Source organism: Chrysemys picta, chromosome 16, assembly GCF_011386835.1.
Source record: "Chrysemys picta bellii isolate R12L10 chromosome 16, ASM1138683v2, whole genome shotgun sequence".
NCBI classification, from domain to species: domain Eukaryota; kingdom Metazoa; phylum Chordata; order Testudines; family Emydidae; genus Chrysemys; species Chrysemys picta.
The window spans coordinates 13,758,158-13,774,827 of NC_088806.1; the positions used below are offsets into that span (position 1 = coordinate 13,758,158).

Consider the following 16,670-nt stretch of genomic DNA (forward strand, 5'->3'; position numbering starts at 1 on the left):
TGGGAGGAGAGATAGATATGCTGGAGAGTAGGGATAGGGTCCAGAGTGACCTAGACAAATTGGAGGATTAGACCATAAGAAATCTGATGAGGTTCAACAAGGACAAGTGCAGAGTCCTGCACTTAGGACGGAAGAATCCCATGCACTGCTACAGACTAGGGACTGACTGACTAAGCGGCAGTTCTGCAGAAAAGGACCTGGGGATTACAGTGGATGAGAGTTGAATATGTGTCAACAGTGTGCCCTTGTTGCCAAGAAGGCTAACAGTATATTGGGCTGTATTAGTCGAAGCGTTGCGACCAGACCAAGGAAAGTGATTATTTCCCTCTGTTCGGCACTGGTGAGGCCACACCTGGAGTATTGCATCCAATTTTGGGCCCCCCACTACAAAAAGGATGTGGACAAATTGGAGAGAGTCCAGCGGAGGGTAACGAAAATGATTAGGGAGCTGGGGCACATGACTTATGAGGAGAGGCTGCGGGAACTGGGGTTATTTAGTCTGCAGAAGAGAAGAGTGAGGGGGGATTTGATAGAAGCCTTCAACTACCTGAAGGGGGGGTCCAAAGAGGATGGAGCTCGGCTGTTCTCAGTGGTGGCAGCTGACAGAACAAAGAGCAATGGTCTCAAGTTGCAGTGGGGTAGGTCTAGGTTGGATATTAGGAAAAACTATTTCACTAGGAGAGTGGTGAAGCACTGGAATGCTGCTGCCTAGCCATTCAGTCCCTAGTCTGTAGCAGTGCATGGGATTCTTCCGTCCTAAGTGCAGGACTCTGCACTTGTCCTTGTTGAACCTCGTCAGGTTTCTTTTGGCCCAATCCTCTAATTTATCTAGGTCCCTCTGTATCCTATCCCTACCCTCCAGCGTATCTAACCACTCCTCCCAGTTTAGTGTCATCTGCAAACTTGCTGAGGGTGCAGTCCACGCCATCCTCCAAATCATTAATGAAGATATTGAACAAAACCGGCCCCAGGACCAACCCTTGGGGCACTCTGTTTGATACCAGCTGCCAACTAGACATGGAGCCATTGATCACTACCCGTTGAGCCCAACGATCTAGCCAGCTTTCTATCCACCTTATAGTCCATTCATCCAGCCCATACTTCTTTAACTTGCCAGCAAAAATACTGTAGGAGACTGTATCAAAAGCTTTGCTAAAGTCAAGGAATAACACGTCTACTGCTTTCCCCTCATCCACAGAGCCAGTTATCTCATCATAGAAGGCAATTAGGTTAGTCAGCCATGGCTGCCCTTGGTGAATCCATGCTGATTATTCCTGATCACTTTCCTCTCCTCTAAGTGCTTCAGAACTGATTCCTTGAGGACCTGCTCCATGATTTTTCCAGGGACTGAGGTGAGGCTGACAGGCCTATAGTACCCCAGATCCTCCTCCTTCCCTTTTTTAAAGATGGATACTACATTAGCCTTTTTCCAATCATCTGGGACCTCCCCCGATTGCCATGAGTTTTCAAAGATAATGGCCAATGGCTCTGCAATCACATCTGCCAACTCCTTTAGCACCCTCGGATGCAGCACATCTGGCCACATGGACTTGTGCTTATCCAGTTTTTCTAAATAGTCCTGAGCCACTTCTTTCTCCAAAGAGGGCTGGTTACCTCCTCCCTATGCTGTGCTGCCCAGTGCAGCAATCTGGGAGCTGACCCTGTTTGTGAAGACAGAGGCAAAAAAAGCATTGAGTACATTAGCTTTTTCCATATCGTCTGTCACTAGGTTGCCTCCCTCATTCAGTAAGGGGCCCACACTTTCCTTGACCTTCTTCTTGTTGCTAACATACCCGAAGAAACCCTTCTTGTTACTCTTAACATCTCTTGCTAGCTGCAACTCCAAGTGTGATTTTGCCTTCCTGATTTCACTCCTGCTTGCCTGAGCAATATTTTTATATTTCTCCCTGGTCATTTGTCCAGTCTTCCATTTCTTGTAAGCTTTTTTTGTGTGTTTAAGATCAGCAAGGATTTCACTGTTAAGCCAAGCTGGTCGCCTGCCATTTACCTAGACATCGTCGGTATCCCATCTTTTTGGTGAAAAAGCTGTCAAAAATGTGGCAAAAAATTATATAATCAGAAAATATTTTTTCTAATCTTTCATTTCCCAAAATGGCTGGCCATCGTCCATCAAACTTTCCCTGTATATTCACCTTTGAGCAAAGAAACGTGGCCCAATTCCGCTAGGCAAAATGAGTGCTAAGTGGATGAGAACTAAAATATTTATACCCATTATGCAGTTGCCTTGCCCGTGTGCACACAAGGTCAATGAAGAATCATGCTTCAGGACTGGAAAACTTCAGCCCCAAAAGTTTGGAAAGTTACTGAAAGCAACTGAAAAACAAGGGGTGGAATGGGAACACCTGTAATCTTAACTATCGTTTTGCTAGATACTTTTCTGGATTTTTTCTATAACTAGGTATGCATGGATAGCATTTGTAGAATCCACAACATAAAGTGATAGTGAAAATTTGCTAGCATATATAGCTCATGTAAATATGCAACAAAGTTAACTGCATAATTAGTTGCCTTATCTCCTGAATTCAAGCTAAGGACGGCTTTACTCGAGGAAATGTACAAAACATGGTCCACTATCAAAATTTTTAGAATCAATACCCTAGAGATAAGAAAAATGTATATTAAAAGTCTAAATCAACATCTATATATGTAAGGTTATAGAAAAATATATTATATTGTGCTACTTGCAATATACTATATAATCCTGCAATTACAGGCTGTATTGTAGTACATATGCACAAGGGGGCAGAGTTAAGCTTATGTGTGCAACCTTAATTTTGATGCTGCTTGATTCTTAAATCCTTAATTGTGCCACTGTGAAATTCTCTTAATGATGGTGCATTTTTTTTGTAGGGAATTTGGTCAAAATTGTAGAGAAATGGTGTTCCTACTCCTTTCCCCACTTTTTAAACATTTTCTTTATGCTATGGCCTATTTTAGCTAGTGATGGAAAATAGAAATCTTCCCATGACTCTGACTCAATTTTAAAAAAATATTTTAAATGTAGTTTAAGAAGCGATTGTGATTATAGAGAATGTGCATTAGTAGGTTTTTGGCGATTCTAGGCACAAAGCCAAAATGCCTATAATTAGTACACAAGTAGCTTACTATTTACTGCATACCATGGTGTGGTTTATTGCTGTACTAAGCTGATCCTAATTTTTTTGGAAGTATCCAACTGAGGCTGAAAAGATTGTCCCTCGGGGTTCAGTAAAGCTCGACATTGCATGCACTGCATCAGGGGTCTGATCCAAAGCACACTAAGCTATGTCTACATTGTGGGCACTTTAGCAGTGGATCTGTAATAGAGATGCTTCCTACAAAGGCAAAAGGGGGTTTTCTTTCATCAGTATAGCAGTGTCTACATTGGGAGTTAAACTGGTATAGCTACAGTTCTTGCGGGGGTGATTTTTTCACATCTCTGAGCACTGTAACTATGTCAACCTAACTTTTAAGTGTGGACCAGGCCTATATTGAAGGAAAGATTCCCACTGGCTTCAGTGAGCTTTGGATAAGCCCTAACAGTAACAGTCCCGGACAAAGAGCCCTCTACACACTCAGAGTAATAGAGAGATAAAACAACCACAACAACAAATGCTCTATTCACCCAAACCCAAGAAAGCTATAGTTCATAAGCTTTGCTCTGTGGACCAGCGGTGGTCTGGAGGGAGGTGGATAGTCACATAGGGTTTGATTTTGCTCTACCACAGTCAGGAGAAGATTATCTATTGACTTCATTGGGTGCAGGATCAGGCACATAGTGCTGGCTTTTTGGCTTGTTTCCTTCTGCAAGATTGCATTAGAAGAGAGCTAAACATGCACTACATACCTTCTTCATATGACTTTTCCATATAAATAGTTACTGTAGCCTTCACAGAGATGTTACATAATGGGGTGGGTCTCTGCATTCATGAATGTGAGAGGAGTTTTCAATTTCTGTCAAGAAATAGCTCACACCATGAAAAAATTTGACAGGCCCCACACTAGAGGATTAAAAACTGAATTCAAAGAAATAAATAATCCATTTGTCTGTAAGATCACTTCCATGTGCCCACAACTCTGTCTGACCTATAGAACAAACTAACCCTACCCCAGATTCAATGATGCTCTCAAACCTAAGCCACCAGTATGAGTGCAAAATAAAAACAGAACAACTACTGAATCAGTGACCATAAACCTGAGGTGGAAAATAACAGTAAAAAATTACAGTAACAAAACTGAAACAGGAAGAAATGTGCAATCAATTAAGAGACACCATCTCCTGCAACACCAAAACATAAATGCGAGTAACAGTTTGTCTACATGGGGACATCCAGGAAACTTAATCCAAACTGAAGCCACTTTAATTCTGAATAATAGTATCTACATGGGATTTAAGGATGTTTAACTAATCCACTTCAAATTCACACCTTTAGTTAATTTGGATTAATTTTCCTGGATGTCCCTGTGTAGAAAAGCCCCAAGAAAAATGTTTCTTTAGATGTTCAAAAGTAAATAAAGACTTTCCATTAAAAATTGAGCCGGAAAACTGCAGAATCTGATTGTACCAGTGGTCTGATGAATTGCTGCTGGTTGTAATGGACTGGGGCATAGGCAGTCTGTCATGTGTGTCCTCCCTCCCCCATAGGATGCCAAGTGGACAGAAAGATTAACAAGAATCACTGAAAGATGAAACTTTAACACATGAAATGAAAACAGGAAATGAAAGTTACTGAAAACAAAAGTGAATTTGACCACTCTATAATGCAGTATACCGTACTTCGTCTTCCCATCAAAGGAATTCCAAGGGCTTTCCAAACATTACCAATTGCATAGTTTGTCATACCAATATATAATATTATTGAATTGAAGATTATTTTCTAGAGCACTAGCCTCTTTACTTAGTAGAGTTTTTTGTTTGATTTCGTTTCTTTCATATCTCACACGATTCTGTAAGCAATTTGGTTTCATGCTTCCATCACATTAGCTTGCCCTGCAATGGCGAGAGAATAATGGTACATGTCATTCCTTTCTAGTATTTGAACACGGTTATTCCGTATGAGAAGAAAGGGTCGCCTCCCTCTGTGGAAGATCTGCAGATGCTGACAAACAGTAAGTTCCTGGGTTTGCCATACATATTATATCAGAATGCCGTTTTACGGTATCATTTTAGGGTCTGTCAGTGATAGGGCCATTTGGGTGTAGAAGGACTTGTGAAATTCAGCAGGATATTAGACCCTCTATCATTTTGACTCTACTGAGCTTGGTTCTGACCTAGAAATCCCAAATCCCAGCAGATGTGGGACTGAGGCTCTCTTTGAAGAAATGTATACATTTCATGACAATCATATGCACTGGGTTTCATTTGCAGGCTTATATGTTCAGAGCGGAGCTGAATGAGACATTAGCCAAAATAAGAAAAGGCAAGAAAGGCTGTGTTCTTTCAGGATAGCACAAGGAGAGGGTGTTTTTCAAATTCCTACAAACAAATAACCTTCTTCTTCCTTATTTATCTGATTTCAAACTATTAGACTTTTCTTTTTGCTGGCAATTAACTTCCAGCTTTCTATACTGGAAAAATAGCATGTGCAAGAACATTTTGTAGGTTGAAAGGTATTTCATAAACATCCAACATCTATTAGTTAATGAATTTAGCCCCTAACTCTAACTTAGAACAGAAAGTAGAAGGCTGATATGTTGTGACAAGTCTGGTACATTCTGGGAAACTCCTTCGGTTCCTTCTGTGTTTCCATGGCAACTGTGTATTGTATTAAATGAAGCAAACACTGGCTCCTGTTCTTCTGAAAGGAGTGCTATGAATGGCTGTTTTATACAGTTTCTGTATAAGTGACAGTTTGTGAGCAGTGTCAAAAACTGCTTGTCTCTAGTACCAAAAAACTTTCCAGAAAGGTTACCAAGGATAAAATCTTTTTTTTGCATAATTAATTAGTGTGTAAAATTGCATCAGGTTGTGCTGAAAACATATGTTATATTTAAGAAATTATTTTTATTGAGATAGAAGACATCTCTCAGTGTTCTTTGAAGAACAACCAACCCTACATTCACAGTCTCCTGAATTAAGGGCTTTCTATTCTGTTCACTAGAGATTCTTGTCCCACCCACATCACCATGGTCCCAGAGCGCTTTCCAGCAGCGCATTAGCGACATGATTAATATCTGTCATGTGTGCCCTCCCTCCCCCATAGGATGCCAAGTGGACAGAAAGATTAACAAGAATCATTGAAAGATGAAACTTTAACACATGAAGTGAAAACAGGAAATGAAAGTTACAGAAAACAAAAGTGAATCTGACCACTCTATAATGTAGCATACTGTACTTTGTCTTCCCATCAAAGGAATTCCAAGGGCTTTACAAACATTACTGATTGAAACCTCCGGCTTGCAACAGAGGTGCTGGAACAATTTTTATAGTGAGGGTGCTGAGAGCTATTGAACCAAACTGTAAACCCTTTATATAATGGAAATCACTTATAGCCAGCACCTCTAACAGCACCCTAAGTTCCAGCATCTACGGATTGGGAAGTATTACCACCCATGTTTTACAGATGGTCACAGGGACATGACATGACTTGTCCAAGATCACACAGTAAGTCAATTTGAGAACCCACAAATCATTCAGGCCCAATTTGTCAAAGCAGCCACTGATTTGGGGTATCCCAAATTTGGTTTCCCAAGTTCAGACACTCAAAATCAACCCGTCATTTGTAAACAATTGGGCATCAAACTCTATGTGATATATATTGCCCATGGCAACTATTTTGTAGATTGTCCATATTTTATTTCTAGTACACTTAGAACACAGCATATTTTGAGTTTAGAAACTTAATTCTAGGGAAATTGTGATGAATCTTCGGAGCTGTAGACTAGCCATGTAGCCTGGCCCATAGAACGGAATGAGGGACCTAAAATTAAGACTCCAAGAGACACCATGATGGCATTTCCAAATTTAACTTTTCGGTTTCAAACTACAAGTTTTCAGACAAAAATGTTTTGCTTCAATTTTTCTCTGAAAAGTAAATTTTTTCATATGATTTTTTTCAAGCTGCTCTCCTTCATTCCTTTACTTGTAAAAAGAGACTGAAAATGGAAATGTGTGTTCTTCTTTGAGTACTGCCCTATGGGTGCTCCACTCTGGTCCAATAGTTCTAATAATCTGTGGACCTGTCTGTAATGGACAAAACTGGAATCCTCAGTTCTTGTGGGTACCATGTGTCTGTCAGTACCATGGGTCCCCATCGTCAGGTAGAACAGGACTCTCCATCCTTTTCTGTGGGTGCTCCTCCATTGGATGATATTGAGGAGGATGAAGGAGACTTCCAGTTGGTGTCTTATATTTCTGTTCAGAGTTCTCCAACATATCTGTTCAGTCACAGGGAAGATCACACTTGTCATCAAGGGTGATGGAACCAAGCCTGCCTGCAACTCCCCCTCCTATGTGGGTCCCCCGCAATGGACATACTGGGACCAGTGTAAGAACCCCAGGACTAGAACCAAGATCTGCGGAGCCTGGGATGACTGGTAGTCCCACACTGACACCAGGAGGCCATGCAGAGGCACAGACAGGGAGCACTGTGATAGGTGTGGCAGGAAATGCTGCCCAAGAGACCCAGAGTGATGGTATCCTGCAGCCCTCTGATTTCCAAGCTCTCTATTTAACGCCAGGAGTTGTCCCAGGAAGCCATCTGGGCAATCACACAGACTTCAGCCTGCTGCAATGTCAGACCCTGTGTGATCTCCTGATCTCCAATCTTCAACTCCAGCCTGACTCTGACCCTGATTCCTGACTCTTAGTTCTAACCTGGTACTGCCTCTGATCTCTGGTCTTCAACCCCAGCCTGACCGTCACTCTTGCTTACAGAACCTGGATCTTGCGATCCCTCCAGCTCCTGCACAGTGACAACCACCTCCTGATGAGCAGACTTCAACCCAGTCATGACCAGTAGACCAGACTGCCTATGCCCCAGTCCATTACAACCATCACATAGGGAGGGCAGAGTCATATGGTCCTCTCCTCCAAAAACAGCCTTCCCATTGAGGAAAACATTTGAGGAGCAGGAGGCCAGGGCAGATAAAGATGTCACCTCTCAAACACCTATTTCATCCTCATCTCCAGAGGAAGCAGTTATGCCTTCACCACCTTCCATGACCAATGATTTTTGGAAATTTCAACACCTCTATAGGGTAGCTGACACTCTTCAGATTCCACTCAAGGAGGTTCAGGATTCACTCACAGCACAAACTGTTGGATATCCTGCAGTCAGTAACAACCTCTAGGGCAGTGTTACCCATTAGTGAGAAACTCCTGGATCAAGCTAAGACTGCGAAGCAAATACCTGCTGCCATTCCACCAATGTGTAAACGGGTGGCTAAGAAGTATTATGTTCCCCCTAAGGATTCTGATTCTTTGTTCTCACACCCTCCTCCTAACTCCCAGGTGGTGGATGCAGTAAATGAGCAGGGTAGACTACACTTTTCCAAGTCTACCCCATATGACAGAGACCAAAAGAGACAGGATCACTTTGGATGGAAGTTCTACTCTTCAGCAACCCTGCAATTCAGGATCGTGAACTATCAGGCCTGGCCAAATATAAATTATATATGCATACATTACATAGGGAGCAATTGCAGTCCATTATCTCAGTGGGCCAATTATTGGCCAGAACCACTCTTCAAGCATCCTTGGATGGTATGGATGCTGCTGCCAGGTAGATCTCCAGAATGGGAAAAAATCAGAAAAAGAGAGAGGATATAGAAAGAAAGCAGGATCAAATAAGTGAACTCTGGTTCTCTGCACTTCATCCCTTTCTTCCTTTTTGTGAGTATCCATTTAGAAAACAGTTCTCATGGGTGTTGATGGGAGTGGCAGTCTGGCAACCATCCTCTCTTCAGCAACAATGCCAGACAGTTCTCAATGATTCAAAAGCGTAAACTGCTAAGCTACCAGTAGCATTTTCAGCAGCATCAGAGTGTGTGGATGTGGCAAGGTGACGAGGCCGAACTGAGAACTATGCAAGGGAAACCCCCTTCTAGGGACACTAGGCCCTATCCAGCCCCTACTCATGTAGGCTCAGGGAAAAGAGAAACTCCAGGGCACAGCGACTCAAGCCAGCTGAAGCAGCTACAAAAGCAGTTTCAGCAGCAGGCACCATGGGACATTGATGCTGTCATGAGAATATGCTTTCTACATTAGACATATTCTTTCTTCTAACGATTGGCTCTGGCTCTACCCTCTGGAATCCCTCCCCATCTCCCTCAAGTCTCTTCACTACCGTCTCACTCAAGCTATCCTCCATGTCCCCCTCTCCTCTCCCTTCCCTTATTTTTCCTTTTAGTAAACCTCTTCCTGCCTTCATTGAATATAGATAGGGAAAAAAAATCCAAAAATTAATAAAAAGAAGTAATTGCGGAACTAACATGACATTTGTAAACTATACCTCCATTCACTTTGCTTGCATATTATATTCTTTGTCCCACTCCATGTATGCCCTGTCTATTTAGATTGTGAGTTCTTTGGGGGGAGGGACTGTCTCTTATTCTATGGCCCTGATCCTGCAAATCTTTGCTTATATGCTTCACTTTACACACTGTAAGATAGGTGCATGTATTAAGTCTTTGTAAGATAAGGGCCCCTGTTTGTACACTGTCTAATACAATAAGGCTCTGATCTTGGTTGCAGCTTCTATGTGCTAGAATATAATAAATAAATACATAAACAATGACAACTTGTAAAGTTCTTTAGTTCATAAAAAATTCCAAGATTATTAGGATAAATGGTGCAGTCCTTTAATTTAAATTGAGGAACTCAGAGTTTACTTGAAAATGTTGGTCTAAATGTTTTTGTGAGATTGTTGGACTTTAAAAGCCCTCTAACAATTAGATCCAACTAAAGTGCTTCACATCTCCTCAACGGCTAAAACTGCTTTTGATCAAACACACCCAATCCACTCTTTAACTATGCATATATACACTCATCACTCAAAAGTGAGAGAAATAAGAACCTAACAACAAACACGGCAGTGCATGCAGACTTTCAATGCCAGTACATTCAAAACTACCAGGAAACAGACAATTTTGTTGGTTTGTGTATGAGAGACAGACAGACACACACAGATAGTGTGTATGTGTGTGAGACAGTGTGTGTGAGAAGAGACACAGACTATGTATGGGTGTGTATGTGTGTGTGACAGAGAGAGTGTGTGTATGTGTGTGCATGAGAGAGACACAGAGACTGTGTGTGAATGAGAGGCAGACGGAGACATTGCGTATGTGAGACAGAGACAGAGTGTGTGAGACAGAGACAGTGTGTTTGTGTGCGTGAGAGAGTGAGACTGTGTGTGTATGTGTGAGACTTAGGGTGACCAGATAGGAAGTGTAAAAAATCAGGACAGGGATGAGGGGTAATAGGTGCCTATATAAGAAAAAGTCCCCAAAATCGGGACTGTCCCTATAAAATCAGGACATCCAGTCACCCTAGAGAGACTGTGTGTATGACAGAGACTGTGTGTATCTCTCTCTCTCTCTCTTACACACACATACACACACACAGAGAAACTGTATGTGTGCATGAGAGAGACAGACAGTGTGCGTGTGTGTGAGATACAGAAACAGTGTGTGAGAGAGACAGTGTTTGTGTATATGTGAGACAGACAGTCTGTGCATATATTTGTGAGACACAGACAGTGTGTGTGTATGTGAGAGAGACTGTATGTGTGTGTGAGACACAGTGTGTGTAAGACAGAGACAGTGTGTGTGAGAGTGAGACACATAGAGACTGTGTGTGAGAGAGAGAGACACAGAGACAGTGTGTATGTGTGTGGGATGTGGGAATATTAAAGGCACAACAGCAAATTATCCCAAGGTGAAGGACAGACGGAAAGAACAGTAAGAAGCAATATGGCTCAATAATAACTTGAAAATTAAAAAAGAATCCTAGGAAAAAGTGGAAACATGGACAAAAAGATTAATTATGACCAGATACTTGACACAATTAATATTAACAACAAGAGGGAAGGAACACATGCCAGAATAGGGAAAGAACAGGTTAAAGAATATTTAGATAAGTTAGATGTATTCAAGTCGACAGGGCCTGATGAAATTCATCCTAGAATACAGAGACTTGCTGAAGCAATATCGGAACAATTAGTGATTATCTTCGAGAACTCATGGAGGATGGGTGAGGGCCCAGAGGACTGGAGAAGGACAAACAAAGGGAACAAAGAGGACTAAGGAAGTTATAGATGGGTCTGCCTAATTTCGATACCTGAAAAGATACTGCAACGAAGTATTAAACAATTAGTTTGTAAGCGCCTCGAGCTGGGGTTTTCAAACTTTTTAGGCTGTGAACCTCTTTCTTAATAATAATACCCAATCTGAGATAGGGTCATAATATATCTATGATTACATTTTAAATCTTATTAAATAAAATGCATTGTCCTCCATTACAGGATTTTTCTCATGTACCCCCCTGACGAGAGCTCGTGTGCCTCAGTTTGAAAACCACTGACCCAGAGGATAATAGGGGTGTAAGGAATAGCCAGCATAGATTTGTCAAAAAATAAATAATTCCAAAACAACCTAATTTCCTTCTATGACAGGGTTACTGACCAGTAGATGGGGGTGGGGAAGAAATAGACATGATATATCTTGATTTTAGTAAGGCTTTTGATATAGTCTGAGATGACATTCCCACAAGAAAACTAGGGAAATGCCATCTAGATGAAATTACTAGAAAATGAGTGGTTAGCTTGTTGAAAAACATTACTCAAAGAGTAGTTACCAAAGGTTCACTTTCAAACTGGGAAAAGGTATCTAGTGTGTCAGTCTTGGATCTGGTACTATTCAATATTTTCATTAATGACTTGGATAACAGAAAGCAACAGAGGGTCCTGTGGCACCTTTGAGACTAACAGAAGGTGCCACAGGACCCTCTGTTGCTTTTTACAGATTCAGACTAACACGGCTACCCCTCTGATACTTGGATAACAGAGTGGAGAGAACGCTTATAAAATTTGTGGATGACACAAAGCTGGGAGGGGATTCAAACACATTAAAAGACAGGATTAGAATTCAAAATAATCTTGACAAATTGGAGAATTGTCTTGAAATCAACAAGATGAAATTCAGTAAAGATAAGTTAAAAGTATTACATCTAGGAAGGAAAAATCAAATGCATATATACAAAATGGAGAATAACTGGGTAGGTGGGTAGTGTTCCTGAAAAGGATCTGAGGGTTATAATATCATTCTGGAGTAAGAACATAAAAATGGACATACTAGGTCAGACCAATGGTCCATTTAGCCCAGTATCCCATCTTCCAACAGTGAGCAGGGCCAGATGTTTCGGAGGGAGTGAACAGAATGGCAATGTATCGAGTGATCCATCGCCTGTCATCTAGTCCCAGCTTCTAGCAGTCAGAGTGTAGTGGGGCGGCTCCCCCACTCCAGTGGAAAAGGGGTTAAAGTCAGCCCTGGGAGAAGGTTGTGGTTGAGAGCAGCTAAGCTGGGCTGATTGGGGAAGTGGCTGAAGCTGGGCCACGCCCCAATCAGGCTGCAGCTGGCCTGTATAAAAAGGCTATGAGCCAGAGGCCCCAAAAGAGAAGTTGCTCTCCAGGCTAGGAGAGAGCAGAGCCTAGCTGCCTGCAGAAAGGGTACTGGAAGTGAAGCAGGGCTGGAGAAAGGCCAGAGGAGCAGGGGAGCTCCAGGCTGGCAACTCCCCAGGTTGCTGGGCTTGGTCCAAGGCCCATAGAGGTACTGGAAGGCAGCAGGTCTGAACCCCCTTGCCTATGATGAGTGGCTTTTACACTGCAGTCTGCCCCAGGGGGCTAGATGATGACTGGCAGTAGCCCAGACTGAGGCAAGGTGGGGATTAGAGGGTTGGGGGTTTCCCAGAGAGGGGAGACCCATAGGGACTGGTGGGATATTGCCAGGGGGTGGTCCCAGGGTAAAGGGGCACTGGGGTCTGGGAGGGACACAGAGCTAGCTACAAGAGGGACACTGGCCTGCAGAGGGTGCCCAGGCTGGAAAAGAGCTAATTCCCTAAAATGACCAGCAGGAGGTGCCACAAGGGGGAGTCTCACACCTTTACACAGAGGTTTATGGACACTCAGAGCATGGGGTTATGTCCCTGACCATCTTGGCTAATAGCCACTGATGGACCTAGTCTCCATGGACTTACCTAATTTTTTTAACCCATTTATGCTTTTGGCTTTTACAGCACCCCCGGGAATGAGTTCCATAGGTTGTCTGTGTGTTGTGTGAAGGAGTCTTCTTTATATTAGTTTTAAACCTGCCATGTATTTATTTTATTGGGTGGCACCTGGTTCATTCAATCACAGAATTGTCAGACTGGAAGGGTCCTTGAAGGTCATCTAGTTCAGTCCCTGCACTCATGGCAGCACTAAGTATTATCTAGACCATCCCTGACAGGCGTTTGTCTAACCTGCTCTTAAAAATCTCCAATGACGGAGTTTCCACAACCTTCCTAGGCAATTTATTCTAGTGCTTAACCACCCTGACAGAAAGTTTTTCCTAATGTCCAACCTAAAGTGCCCGTGCTGCAGTTTAAGCCCATTGCTTCTTGTCCTATCCTCAGAAGTTAAGTAGAACACTTTTTTTTTCTCCCTCTTCCTTGTAACAACCTTTTATATACTTGAAAACTGTTATCATGCCCCCTCTCATTCTTCTCTTCTCCAGACTAAACAAACCCAATCTTTTCATTCTTCCCTCATAGTCATGTTTTCTAGACCTTTAATCATTTGTCATGTTATGTGAAGGGATAAATAACACTTCCTTATTCTCTTTCACCACACTATTCATGACTTCATAGACCTCTATCATATCCCCCCTCAGTCATTTATTTTCCAAGCTGAAAAGTCCCAGTCTTTTTAATCTCTCCTCATATGGAAGCTGTTCCATACCCCATATCATTTTTGTTGTCCTTTTCTGCACTTTATTCAATTCTAATTCATGTTTTTTGAGATTGGGGGGGGGACCAGAACTGTATACCGTATTCAAGGGGTGGGTGTAGCATGACTTTATATAGTAGCATTATATTTTCTGTCTTATCTATCCCTTTTCTCGTGGTTCCTAACATTCTGTTAGCTTTTTTGACAGCCACTGAAGATTGAGCAGATGTTTTCAGAGAACTATCCACAATGACTCCAAGATCTTTCTTGAGTAACAGCTAATTTTGTATGTATAGTTGGGATTATGTTTCCCAATATACATTACTTTGTATTTATCAGCATTGAATTTCATCTGCCATTTTGTTGCCCAGTTTTGTGAGATCCCTTTGTAACTCTTTGCAGTCTGCTGTGGACATAACTACCTTGAGTAATTTTGTATCGTCTACAAACTTTGCCACCTCACTGTTTACCCCTTTTTCCAGATTATTTATGAATATGTTGAACAGAACTGATCCCAGTACAGATCCTTGTGGGATCCTCCCATTTACCTCTCTTACATACTTGTCATAGGTAAGATATTGGGGGGTAATTGTCCCACTATACTCAGCACTGGTGAGGCCTCAGCTGGAGTATTGTCTGGCCTCCACACTTTAGGAAAGATGTGGACAAATTGGAGAAAGTCCAACAGCCTTCAAACATGTTAAGGGCTGTTATAAAGAGAACAGTGATCAATTGTTCTCCATGTTCACTGAAAGTAAAACAAGAAGTAATCAGCTTAATCTGCAACAAGGGAGATTTGGATTAGATATTGGGAAAACTATAAGGATATTTCTAACTAAGGATAGTTAAGCTTTGGAATAGGCTTCCCAGAGAAGTTATGGAATCCCCATCACTGGAGGTTTTTAAGAACAGGTTGGAGAAACACCTCTCAGGGATAATGTAGTTTACTTGGTCCTGCCTTTGTAAAGAGGGCTGGACTAGACAACTTCTCAAGGTCGCTTTCAGCCCAACATTTCTGTGATTCCTCAGAAGAGACTGAGGAAGACCACAAAGAAAATATCCTACAGCTCAGTGGTTAGGGCATGTCCCGAAGTAGTGGAGCCCTGTTCAGATCCCTTCTCCACTTTGAGTGTGGAGGTGAGGGTGGCTTAAATCAGGAGTCTCCCACATCTCAGGGTCCACTGGGGCTAAACAATATGAGGAAGGATGCTGTTGCCATCATCCTTCCCTACCCCTGCTTCTTGCAAAAACTGGCATAGGTGCCTAGTTCCCAGAGAGGTTTTGTAGCTGAGATTTCCCAATCGAAGGAAACTCTAAACTCCCTGAGAGGGGAGTGGGGCTTAGCACACACCCCTCACCTTGCTATCTACCATTGGCTAGCTAAGGCAGAGAGCTGGTAGTGTGCTGTTTTTTGTGAATCCCATTTAGAGGATCCTATCTCCCTCCATTCATTGTATAGGAACCCTGAGCACCTAACTCAGGCTTGGTGAATCCCAGTAATTTTCTAGGCTCCTAAAAGTTAGGCATGTAAACACAGAATGTTGCCATGCCTAAATTCCTTTGTGACTCTAACCCATGGTGTTTTGCATATTATTTTAAATAAAAATAAGCACATAAAGTAGAAAATTCACTTAACAGAAAATTAATGGGAAGTTGGCAAAGTTTGTTTATTTATTTAGGTTCTTTCCTTTCCCCCACCCCCATCTTCTCTCTTGTTTTCTTCCCACCTGCTTAAATATGGTCTTCCTGTTGTATCTGACTATCTTGGGGTGAGGGGGGGGACTCCTGTATTTTCTCAGTTTCACCTATGAAACTGTGTAACAATAAAATTTTAAACATGGAGTTTATGGTCAGTCCCTGGCAAGAGATCAGCCTTCACCTGCAATTCTAACACAAAGTCCAGATCCACAGGGTGGCCAGCTCTCAGGAGCTACGTATTTGTTATGGCATCTATGAGCTTATTATCTGCATGGGCATTGTGAAATAATCCAGGACAGTCAATTTGGTGACTAAAATACCAATTTAAACTTGTCCTAACTAAGCTAATGGAGGCTCAGTCCAAATCACTGGGTGACTCCCTTTCTATTGCCTTTCCCTGAAGCTTATTTTCTTCCTAGAAGCCAAAACCTCAGCTAGGACAGTCTGTGAGATTGAAGCCTTCCCGGCTGACCCTCTTTATATGGTCTCTCACAAGGACAAGGTATTGTGACAGCCATATCCAAAAATGTTTGCCAAAAGGTGTCCATTTAAACAATTCATTATAGTCCAGTTTTTCTCCCCATCTTCCCGTGATCTTCCAGGGAAGGGCACAATCTGGATGTTAAAAAAGCTGTAATTATATATTACTGGATGGCACCAAGCAAATTCATAGATCCTCAAGGTTGCTTGTAGCCTTTAGAGAAAGAGGCAAATGCTGGGCCTTTTTCATGTCAAAGGCATCAAAGCAAATTCAACCCTTCTATAATCTTTCTAAGTTACATTTTCTAGGGCATAATCTCTGAGCACCAAAATTTCTAAATAAAAGTAATAGAGTTTAAGGCCTGATAGGACCACCAGATCATGTAGTTTGACCTCTGGTATATCACAGACCACCAACAGCACCCAACACCTGCACACTAAACCAAACCACCAAAATCTCTCTTGTGCATATGGCATCTGTAGAGTAACATTCTATAGATGCAATGGTAGGTCCATAAGCCATTTCAAGGCCTCCTCTGTGACATTGTGGAGATCATCCAATTCGCATAT

At 42.1% G+C, this 16,670-nt stretch overlaps 2 protein-coding genes across 8 annotated transcripts in view; one reads left to right on the forward strand and one right to left on the reverse strand.

The window, feature by feature from the left end:
* Positions 1–16,670, reverse strand: part of LOC135976036 (nascent polypeptide-associated complex subunit alpha, muscle-specific form-like) — a 1,165,876-nt gene that overhangs the window by 1,106,173 nt on the left and 43,033 nt on the right. The gene's annotated exons all lie outside the window — the stretch shown is intronic.
* Positions 1–16,670, forward strand: part of FEZ1 (fasciculation and elongation protein zeta 1) — a 165,038-nt gene that overhangs the window by 119,252 nt on the left and 29,116 nt on the right. For all 7 annotated transcript variants that reach the window (XM_065570055.1, XM_065570057.1, XM_065570051.1 and 4 more), the window contains one exon: positions 5,034–5,109. In XM_065570055.1, the coding sequence (XP_065426127.1) occupies positions 5,034–5,109 (76 nt within the window). The remainder of the gene's footprint in view (positions 1–5,033; positions 5,110–16,670) is intronic.